Here is an 11,623-nt window from a genome sequence, read left to right as displayed (position 1 = left end):
AGCACGTCGACCCCGGTCCCGTGCGTCAGACGAGCTGCTGCTGGTCACCGTATCCGCCCGGTCCCTGTGGTAGCGGCGGTCAGGTGACCTGCAGAGCTCGCTTTCGCCGTGAGACCGGTGAGCGTCCTCGCGGCACGTCAAACCGCTGGTACAGCCGAGGCTGGTACCGTCGGTCGAGGGGACCTGGGGGACCTCTTCCCAGCCTCAACCCGTGGCGGTCAGAGACCGTCACGTCCACCCGAGGTACCGGCTGGTCGCTGCGAGAGCGGCCGCTGGCCTGGCGAGAGTCACCTGAGCGGCTCTCGACAGTCTTCTGCTCCGTGCCTCGGTCATGACGCTGAGCGAACTCAGGCGTCTTAAACTTTGGCTGCACGGTCACCCGAAGGAGATTGTACACTCGGAACTTCTCGCGGACGAGAAACCGAGCCGGTACCTGGCTTAGCAGCAGAGCTGCCAAGACCAGGCGAGGGTGTACCAGCGGTAGCCAGCACACCCTTGGTCCCCGTCTTCTTCTTCTTCTCAGAAGGGGAGACGGGCCCCGTTCCCGAAGGAACAGGAGACCAGCAGAAGAACCCCCCGCTCCACACCGGAATGTGACGAGCCCTTCGAAGTTCCCGAAGGAGTCTTCTTAGGGGGAATAACAAAACCCGGTTATCCAGCTGGTCGCTGCGAGAGCGGCCGCTGGCCTGGCGAGAGTCACCTGAGCGGTTCTCGCCGAGCCTTCTGCTCCGTGCCGTGGTCTTGGCGCCGAGCGAACTCTGGCGCCGAAAACTTTGGCTGCACGGTCTCCCGAGGGAGAGCGTACACTCGGATCTCCCGTGAACGAGAGACCGAGCCGGAACCTGGCGTAGCGGCATCGCCGCTAGCACCAGGCGAGGAAGTACCAGAGCTAACCGATACTCCTCTGGTCCCCGTCTATCCTCTTCCTTACGGAAGGGGAGACGGGCCCCGCTCCCCGAAGGAGCAGGAGGACCAGCAGAAGGACCCCCCCCCCCCGTCCCACCGGGGTGGGACGGGCCCTTAGAAGTTCCCGAAGGAGACTTTCTTAGGGGGGGGAGGCAGCCTTAGCTTCTTCTTCGGCTTATGGGCCTTAGAAGTCGAAGGGGAAGAGGCAGCAACAGACGAAGACGAAGATGCACCTTCCTCTTCTTTTTCGTCAGCTTCACGCAGGACAGTCGTCAGGTCCTCCATCCAGGCCCGGAGTCGGGCCTATTGCCGAAGCAACACGGCCCGACTGCACCTGTCCGGAAGGACCTGGGACTGGGGAAGACACACCATGGGCAGGACCAGCATGGACAGGCGCAGGAACCAGTAGCCGACAGGAACAGCAACCAGCTCAGGAGCGGCAGGAACAGCGGCAGCGGTAAACACAGAAGGGACAGCCAAGCCAGTAGCGGGAACCACTCAGCGACGAGGTACGGCAGGCCCAGCCATCGCCTCGTAGAATCATCGGCAGCCAGCGTGGTACTGGCGGCCGGTCCAGGGCGAGCTGCTGGAACAGCGAAAGTCTGGGGCAGGCAACACGAAGAAAACACAGGCGGCGGCGGCATACCCCTCCTCGGTACGGCGGCGACCGGTACCCTAGAAGCGGCAGACGGCGTCACCGACACAGCATGGGGAGTGTAGACCAGGCGCGGGGGGAAGCAGCATAAGCGGCCGGAAGGTTGTAGTGGAGACCACTCCAAGGTCACCGCCCCAGACCTCGCTAGACTCTGCAGCAGATCGTGGATGCTAGGCACGCCCTGCAGCCGAAGTGGTCCATACCTGTCCAAGGTCGTCTCCCACGGCTGTAGCACCTGCGGTAGCACAGACAGATTAGTAAGAGGGGTTCCCTCACGCACGGGGGAGGACATGGCCCCCACCCCGAACGGAAGGAAGGACCCCAAAAACCCAAAAACAAAATACGATGGAAGCTGAGAGGGGGGGGGGCGGGTGGGGACAGGAAAGAAGACGAAGAATCGGATACCAAGGGAGTCGCGGGAGAGCTTTCCGACGACTTCCTGGCAGACCTTCGCTTCCCCTACCCCCGCACAGCAGTGAAAAGTAATATGAAAATGAAACAGAATACTGCACTTGCGATTCACTCATAGAACTTAGAGGGAAAAATCAATTCCCGGTAAGAGCGGAAACTGATCCATAATAATATGATGCTATCATAAATATATACGAAAATGAACAATACTGCACTTGCTATTTTCACTTTCACAAGCATAAATCGTAAGGATTAATTCCCGGTAAGAGCGGAAATTGATCCAAAATTAAATTTGATGCAATAATAAATGAAAATGGAAGAAAACTGCATTGCGAATCCACTTTCATTGCATTCATTCATACAAAATAAGAGGCTCTTGCCGAGCGCAATCAAGCTCTCGGCACGAACGCACAGGGCAAAAATATAATGAAAAAAGAGTACTTACATCTTTCAATTACCACTTTCGCCCAAATACATGACCTCGGCGCGAGTGTCGCCCGCCCCTCGGCACCGGACATAATTCAGGGTTTTCAATTTCATGAAAAGAGCGGAAATCGCCGTCTCCTACGGCGATAGCTCCTATTGATTCATAATTAAGTAATGAAAATGAAAACAGTGTACTTACAGTTTCATTTTCAAGTCAAAACCAAACCATTAGTAGAAAACAAAATATAAACAAAGCATACGACGATGAAGCGGGCAGAGAGCGATGACGAACACGTCCTTCACACCCGCGGCCGAAAGCAAAAAGTAATTTTGTCGAAAAATTATTTTTTTCCTATATACAAACCTAGGTTGTCAACAAAAAGGATATCCGCGGGAAACGCAGTCTCGGAACGCGCCGCGCTACCGCATAGAGTTCAAACTTGAATCGCTGTACCTGGGTCTGGGGTAACTGCGCGGGTGAGCCCGGGCCAGCTTGGGTAGGTCATTGTGATACCATTCTTTGAGCCGTTAGAATACTTAGCCTAAACAGACACACTCTTCAAAAGGGGGGCCATAACTCAAAGAGGGGTGGATGAGGAGGGCCATTAATCTGTTAGACAACCTAGGTTTGTATATAGGAAAAAATAATTTTTCGACAAAATTACTTTTGTTCCGACTAAGTACAAACCGTCGGTTGTCTAACAAAAGGAGACTCGAACTGAGGATGGGAAGGTGAGTGACCTGAATGTACCCTTTGAAGAGCCGCCAATAACTTCACACGACCTGATGTTAACCCAGACCCCCACTCCTCATGACACTTTACACGGTAAGGATTCAATAGGGGAGAACCCAAGGGGCTCCGGCTGTTGTCCTAACCTATGGTACTAATACTCACTCAGAGCTGTTCCTGAAGGATCTTAGCCATCATTCTACTCTCCAGGTAAGTCAGTAGTGGCCAAGTCGTGTCATGGACAGTACAGTCATACGTAGATATTACCAGGAAAACTCACTCATACCCCTTACATTCGCCAGACTTAGGGCGGGAATTGCTGGGAGTGTGTGTGTGTATTTCCAAATGAGGTACGCAGTGCGGGTGACCCACGCCTAGAGGATCTCTTGGGCTGCGACAATGGGGCCCAGAGAGAACACTTCTAGAGATTTGAACGTAACTTCTCGTAGGTAGAAGGAGGTGAAGGTGGTTTGACTCTTCCAGGTGCTGCTCTCAATACCTGACCCACTGAGAGGTTCTTCCTGAAGAGCATAGAGGAGCCTATGCCCCTAACTTCGTGAGCCCTCACCTTTGGCAGTGGTACTTCCTTGTTTTCGTAGGCCCTTCTTATAACCTGTCTGATCCAGAAGGAGATGGTATTCTTAGCCACTCTTTCGGATGCTTGCCCGTGGCCACGAACAGCCGTTTGATAGCCGGTCTGAACTGTCTTCGTCCTCTTGAGGTAGGCTTTCATGGCTCTGACCGGGCATAGAATCAGTTCCTCTTTGTCACAACCGGTAAAATCCCCCAAGGAAGGAATGGTACAAAAGAGGAAAACATATCCTCTGGACTTGTATGGGTCTTGAGTCTTGGCTACAAAGCCAGGGACAAACGAGAACCCCCATCTCCCTCCAACGCCTGGTGTGTGACACTTCGTAGGACAGCGCGTGTAGTTCGCTGACCCTCTTCGAAGATGCCAGGGCTAAGAGGAAAAGGGTCTTCAAGGTGAGGTTCTTCAAGGAAGCTGAATGTAAGGGCTCATAGGGAGGACCTCTCAAGGATTCCAGGACTAAGGCTACATCCCAGTGGGGAGTCCGTAGCTCTCTCGGGGGACAGGTCTTCCTAAAGTGCTTGAAGAGCAACAAAATTTCTGGAGATGCAGCGAGGTCTCCATGCCTTTCAACGCGAATACTTGATTTAAAGCCGCTCTATAACCCTCCACTGCCGATATGGATAGTCGTTTATCCTTCCTGAGGTGGTGGAAAAAACTCGCTAGTTGAGGGATGGTGGCCTCGTCTGGGGCAATGCCTTTATCTTGACACCAATCTTGAAACCGTCGCCACTTTCCCTGGTACAATCTGCCTGAGGAAGGTTTCACAGGATTGGCCATGGCCTCAGCTAACTGCCTGGAAAAACCTCTATCGCGGAGGATTTTGATGACAGTCTGAACCCGTGTAAGCGGAGGGCCGACGATTTGGGTGTAGGCATCCGGTTGGGTTGGGTTGCGGAGATCTATTCTGTTCGGTAGGTTACCCGGGTCCTCTAACTGAAGATCCAGCACTTCTGGGAACCAGGGGGCTTCCGGCCACCAAGGAGCTACTAAGGTTACTCGCAGGTTCTGCGAGTAGCGAATCTTCTGAAGGATCTTCTGGAGGAGGGGGTGAAAGGCGGAAAGGGCGTAAGCGTCCAGGTTCTTCCAATCTTGCAGGAGGGCATCCTCCCCCGCTGCCTGCGGGTCTGGGAGTGGGGAGAAGAACACTGGCAGTTTCCTGTTCCAAGCGGTGGCAAAGAGGTCTATCGACGGAGAGCCCACCTCTTTATCAGGCCATCTGCTACTTCTTGATGGAGGGACACTCTGTGTTGATTATCTGTCCCCTCCTGCTCAGATGGTCCGCCCAAACATTTTTCTTGCCTGGAATATATCTTGCCTTGAGGGTGATGTCCATTTCCTCTGCTAAACTCCTGGATTTGTACTGCCAGGCGACAGAGATCCAGTGAGACTGTGCCCCCGTTTGTTTAGATATGCCACCACCGTGGAGTTGTCTGACATTAGGCCCACCGTTTTCCCTTGGAGTTGAGACAGGAAGTGCTGAAGGGAGAGGAAGACTGCCTTCAATTCCAAGACATTGATGTGAGCTGCTTTCTCTTCTTCCGACCACAGGCCGCTCACTTCTTCCTCCGTCAGGTGCGCCCCCCCCACCCCACCCTTCTTTTTGATGCATCCGTGAAGAGAAGAATCTCTGGGGTTCTCGGACTGAGAGAGATGCCCCCTTGGAGGTGGGAAGGCACCATCCACCACTCCAGGGACTTCCTTACTTCTTGGGAGAGAAGAATTTTGCTGTTGGGGTCCCCTTCCTGAGGAGACCATTGTTTCTTGAACAGCCACTGAAGCGGCCTCATACGCCTTCTGCTGTGAGGCACTAGTCTCTCTATTGAGGCCATGTGTCCTAAGATGGACTGGCAGAGTTTTGCCGTGGGAGGGCTGGGCCCCAAAGCTCTCCGCACTTGAGATACTAGCCGGAGACCCTGTTCTCCGAGGGGAAGGCCTTCATGAGGGATGAATCTAGTGTCATTCCGAGGTACACCATCCTTTGTCTGGGAGTGAAATCCGACTTGTCGACATTCACCACCACTCCCAGTTCCTGAACGAATGACAAAACTAGCTGAAGGTGCTCCGCACACTGCGCAGCCGTCTCGGCTAAGATGAGCCAATCGTCCCAGGTAGCGGAGGAGGACGGATGCCCCTCTTGCGTGTGCCCAAACTGACACTATCTTGAAGACCCTGGTGAACACCTGTGGGGCTGTGGTCGAGGCCGAAGCACAGGCAGGTGAACTGCAGAGTCTTTCTTCCCTTGCTGACAATCCTGAGGAATTTTCTGGAGGAGGGGTGAACAGGGACTTGGAAGTAGGCATCTTGAAGGTCTATTGAGGCCATGAAGTCTCCTCCCTTGACACAAGCTCGAACGGAGTCTGCCGTTTCCATCCGAAACTTTGTCAGAGAAAGGAACTTGTTGAGGGGTGAAAGGTCTATGACCGGCCTCCAACCCCCTGTTGCCCTTTTCTACAGGAAGAGTCTGGAGTAGAACCCTGGACCTGGATCCTGAACCTCCTCCAACGCCCCTTTCTGAAGTAGCTTGGATATTTCCTCCTCCAGGGCCCGTCCGCGGTCCGAGGTCCGGTCGATAGGAAGGGACTTGGATGGGGGTAGGGGATAGAGTGGGTGTAGACTGGAAGGGAAGACGGTAGCCTGACTTGATAACCTGCAGGGTCCAATCTTCCGCTCCTGCTTGCTGCCACACTTGCCAACTGGCAGCCAAGCAACCCCCTACCTTCCGCTGACGGGCAGGATCTGGCCTAGATTTCTTGCGGGGACCTCCCTCTCTTCTGTTGCCCTTCTGCTTCCGCTCCTTTGATGGAAAGGGACGAGTCTTTCTCCCTATGGACATTGTCCTTCGACACAGAGTAAGGTTTCTCCTCTCGCCTACGCACGGGAAAAGCCGGTCTCTGCGCTTCTCTTACCTGTTGGCTAATCTGTGGTGCTGGCCGTGGTCTATGGCCCGGGGTTGCGGAATTGGAGAGAGCCCTAGATTGGAGAGATCGCTCCTTCTTCTCCGCTGCCTTGCGAACTTCTTCCGCAGGAATAAGTTCTTTCTGGAACAGCGGGGTTTTCCGTAAGTCCGGGAGGAGGTCTCTCACCACTGGCGATTTGGCCTCCTTGAAGGCATTCTCTCTCCTTTTCACCTCCATATTAGCCCACAGGACCGACTAAGTTGTCTGACTTTGGTGCGAGAGTGTCTTGATCCCACACTGCATGAACGAAGACAAGTTCTGCTGCTGCTGAGGCTGGAGCTCGGGTAAGAACTGCGGAAGTGCTGCCAGTAGACGTTCCATCCACGAATTCGTAGCGAGGGCCAGAGCTAGAGCGCGAATGAGTCCTTCGGTTTCTGAGGGAGAGAGCAAGAGGTGCTTTTTCTGAAGGGCGTCCAGACTGACATCTAAGAGATCTGCAAGAGGTCCCTGGAATATGCAGACTCCCTTAGTTTGTCACCTGTTGGCCTATAATACCTGCTGGCCCCCTGAGCAGGGATAGGAAGCCAACCTCTGTTTCTCAGATACCCTAGTTGTGGTAAGTCGTGGCTTCTCGGGACGCTCTAGCCATGGCTAGCCTAACCTGGTTGCTCCAGGGGAGGCTGACCGAGGGGGGCTGTGAATTCTTCAGGTTGAGCACCTTATGCACCTCTGACTGAAACTCCTGGTTCAGTTCCTCAGTTTCTGTTAGGCCATTGGCGCTTCTAATCAACGACAGAATCTGGTTGAATGATAAGGGCTCGGGCTCCGCAGGTGAGCTAGTCTGACTGCCGTCCGAAGCGGGGTCAGAATCGGGCTCCCCCTCGGAGCATGAATCGGGCTCGGAATCAGAGTCAGAACTGTCACCCCCAAATCTGGAAACAGTTCCTCTGACTTCTTTCCAAAAGGAACTTCTTCCTGGCTTCTTCCATCCTACGGGCAGACTCCTATAGACTGGGTTCTTCTTTCTTCTCCACTTGCTGGGGTAAAAACCTCCTTTTTGGAAAGCTTAAGTAGTCCTCCACCGCCTGTTTGACCAGGTTCGCAATGTCCAGTGCGGGAGTGAGGACCTGGGCCCCCACTGTACCATAGGCTAACTGATGGAGGTGGTGCGGAGGTACTAGGCTCATGCCTAGGCTTAGCTTTTTCGGGCATCAACGCTGGCACTGGTCTCTCAGCGCGACCTAGGCCTTGCGGCACCGAAAAAGGTCGCCATTGATGCCTCCATCCTCCGAGCGTTGTGGCTGCTGGCTTCTTGCGTCGGGTTTGCCGCGAACTTCTGGAGGGGAGGGGGCCTCCGGCTCCTGCGAGTGGGCCCGGGTCCGGTCCGGGCTCCTTAGCACTGTCCTCAGGATGGGAGGGTGAGGATCAGGTCCGTCACCGGATCCCTCCTGGGGCTGGACTGATTGTGCCCGAGAGGAACAGGGGGTTACCTTGGCACCCGGCTGTGTCTCGGTACTGCTATGGTCATACCTAGATAGTTCGGCCTTTAGGCTAGGCGGGAACAAGCTCTCGGTTGCAGGACACCTTCTTGTTACGCTTCGAGGCAGGAACATGGATCCCAGCCCCTAGGGTAGCTTCTTTCCTCTTACTGCTTTCCTAGTCCCCGACGACGAGGTTTTCTTTAGCCTAAGTTTCTTGGGAAGAAGGACCACTAGGCTCACTAACTAGGTCCCCGTTAATAAGGAGGAAGGAATTTACTATGGCCTAGTGTTTTCTCCAATTGGGCACTATCCCCCTCACACACGTCCTTAGGCCCCACAGTAGTCGGCCTAGGCCTAGGCTTATCGGCATCAACATTAGCGTCACTGAAAACACTCTCATGCGCCTCATAATAGAGCCTCCACTGATCATTATTCCACTGCGCACAGGTTGAAACACGATGCATCAGGGGAACATTCAAAACCCCTACAAGCAATACACCACAGATGAGGATCCGAGGTTAGCGAAGGCAAAGATGTACCGCAACGCATGCCATCGGAAACACACACACAAATCCTCCCCGAAAAACCCACCATAGATCCGCCTTCCATACTTACAGGGAAGTTAGGATGCTAGGTAATACTAAAGGATAAATAAAAGGATAGGAAAAGGGCACTGGGGAAGCACTCCAGCACAGGATGTCAAAGATATATCACGATAAAGAAAGACTACAGTCGGCGGTCATGCGTTGTTTATCTCAAGTCGGGTCAAGGCGGAAGGAGTAGGTGTTGACACGACGGCTACGCGAAAAGAATGTATCACAATGACCTACCCAAGCTGGCCCGGGGCTCACCCGCGCAGTTACCCAGACCCAGGTACAGCGATTCAAGTTTGAACTCTTTGTATGCGGTAGCGGCGGCGCGTTCCCGCAGATATCCTTTTGTTAGGACAACCGACGGTTTGTACTTAGTCGGAACAAAGTGATTCTTCACCTCTCGGGCGCGCGGGCGCGCGCACGATCGGACAAGCAGTTAACTACCGTTCTCCCCTTGTTCGAAGCTTACGACCGTCCCAGCTGCCGCTAGTTACCTTCCTATTGTTTAAAGGACCGAGGGTTTGTATTACGTATCGGAACAAGTAATATTTATTTGGAAAACTAATTAACCCCCAGGGGCCAGTACTAAAAACAGCGAAATACATTGGAAGCCCCAATCCCTAGTGGATGTCGTATCTGCGGTTACGTTCCTTGCAGTTCGTACAGAACTATTCTTTAGAATTAGTACCCTGCAAGATACGCACCCGCGGATACGAAGTCCACTAGGGATTGGGGCGTCCAATGTATTTCACCGTGTTTAGTACTGGCCCCTGTCTGTTAATTACAGTCGTCCGAATAAATTACTTAAAATTCTTGTTCAGGAGGTAAAACTGCATAGAAAAACCGCAACTGCCATAGTCTGGGCCGCCGCGGATAGGTACCCTAGATCTACCCAACTCGTGACTGATGACCATCTCCAGCGTCAGGACGTGTTAAAAGTACTTTCTCGGAGGGTGGCCAGCCGTGATAGTCGGTGAGTTGGGCCAGTCCATGCAGTGTTTTACCCTAGTTCGTATGAGGCTTTCATATATCACACTAAGTTGACGTAACTTCAATCTTTTGAATGGTATGCTTAAAGTTGTAATTGTTCTCTTGTTTCACCAATTAAACATCAAGTAAATACGGCCTGGCCAGCGTGATGACGTTGGATCGTCCGCGGTTGTTTACCCAATTTGCAATAATCTCAGTAACCCCCATCACAAAGGTCCCCTCCACCATTTGCATACGCTTTTGCATATTCATTTATTGCAGGTTTAAGAGGACTAAGCAAATAAATTCGTTTCTCTTATTTTCTAGCACAATATGAGTAGGTAGGCTGCGGAACTACTGTCAACTTTTTACCCCCGCCCCTGACCTGGGCAGGGAGTAGTGGGGCTTCCGGACACCAGCTCAAGTAACAATAATAATTGCAGACAATAGAATAGGACTTTTTAGCCATAGGTTTGGCCAGGGTAGGGGGTTAATTACCATCTATGGTCCTGACTAAAATGCCAGGATTCCTACTACCTATGGTCCCACGAAACTGGTAAATTAACCATTAAATACTTTCATTTCTCCGCTGGGTTATCAGGGGTTAAAACGGGAGGTTGGAATTCCATACATTGTTCCCAGCCTACTTGGCTACAGGATGGACCAAGCCAAGAATGCGTAGGTACAGCAGCCCGGGGCAGCCTTGCTATAGCTAGGTACCTAGAACGTAGTCAAATTATCCCAAATTCTAAGGCCACCAGTGGAACATCAGTAAAAAATGATATAGCTACCAGTCATATACACTTAAGAGATTAAAACATGAGAGAAAAGGCATAATGAAATAACGTTTGGGAAATTCCATTCAACAATCAATATAGGCCAGCAATGGTTATCAGAAGACAGTTCCAAAACACCACTGCCATACGGAATACGGATTTACTGTTACCATTAAACGGCTGCATCTAAAAACGTTATGTTACATGCAAATAAACATGCCAGTAAACCGACAGCTTTGCGAATTCAACATAAAAGAACCGCTTTCTGTTTGCTAATAAGCATTACAAGTTACCATGCGCGGACATGGGATGCGCATTATACTAACCATTAATTTTCAGTGTAAATAGCGTAACAGAAACCCTTAATCAACAATTAACGTTATCAGTACGCACCTGAGGCCACTCCAATACATCTTGCAGACTAATCCGAGACAAAACTATATAATAAACGTTGGTTTAAACCCTCAAACTTCTAATGCTATTTAACCCTCAAAGTGAGACGAGCAGAAGCCGGGGAAGAAGGAACCGAAGCACACCTTCAGCGTGGTTCTTGCTCTTCCGCGTCGCAAAGTAGTTCCAAGGAATTTTATAAAAAATGTTGAAGTATCTTTCATTAAATCGTCACTCTCTCACTTTATACATAATCTTTAAATGTTGCGACAACCTACATATTCATCAGAGTTGTTTTAATGAAAATCATTTATCCGTGACCATGGGTGCTTCGCCTCATCCCCTATCACGTCAATAATAAAAAGCTTATGAAATGTCTTTCTTCATTGTAGCTATAAGTTTGTCACAGGGAATAGATATCCTTTCCCACTATCTAATTAACTCTTTATAGTGCTCTACTTGTTCCTGCCGATCATGTAATGAATTAGGTTTCATTAGCGGAAGAATATGCTAATCAACATCTCTATGGATCTAGTCTGTCTTCTCTAAACGTTTTCTCTGGTAAAACTTTAGTAAGATAACAGAAAATATCAACTTGAGGAATGCAAAGTCGATGTTGAGAACTTACAAACCAATATAGTCATATAAGAGGGCGGTGCCTAATCGAGTTGGCTATTTTCGTCTGCTGTGTTCGAGAAAAGCTCATGTGTGCGTTTAATAGATGCCATGTGTAACATGGAGCGATGTTAGTGCCGTGTCCTTCGAATATAAGTTTATTTTTATCAGTATCACGACCA

General features: G+C 51.3%; 1 protein-coding gene across 10 annotated transcripts in view; it reads right to left on the bottom strand.

Annotated features, from left to right (window-relative positions):
- The window catches only part of LOC135210717 (zinc finger RNA-binding protein-like), a 116,279-nt gene extending 105,293 nt beyond the window's left edge, over nt 1-10,986 (bottom strand). For all 10 annotated transcript variants that reach the window (XM_064243504.1, XM_064243505.1, XM_064243509.1 and 7 more), the window contains exon 1: nt 10,830-10,986. In XM_064243504.1, coding sequence (XP_064099574.1) covers nt 10,830-10,849 — 20 coding nt within the window. In that variant the 5' untranslated portion in view covers nt 10,850-10,986. The remainder of the gene's footprint in view (nt 1-10,829) is intronic.
- Nucleotides 10,987-11,623: the final 637 nt, after the last annotated feature.

This window comes from Macrobrachium nipponense, chromosome 4 (assembly GCF_015104395.2).
Source record: "Macrobrachium nipponense isolate FS-2020 chromosome 4, ASM1510439v2, whole genome shotgun sequence".
In the NCBI taxonomy this organism is placed as follows: domain Eukaryota; kingdom Metazoa; phylum Arthropoda; class Malacostraca; order Decapoda; family Palaemonidae; genus Macrobrachium; species Macrobrachium nipponense.
The sequence above is the reverse complement of the archived record's forward strand: the minus strand, read 5'-3'. Positions and strand labels throughout refer to the sequence as shown.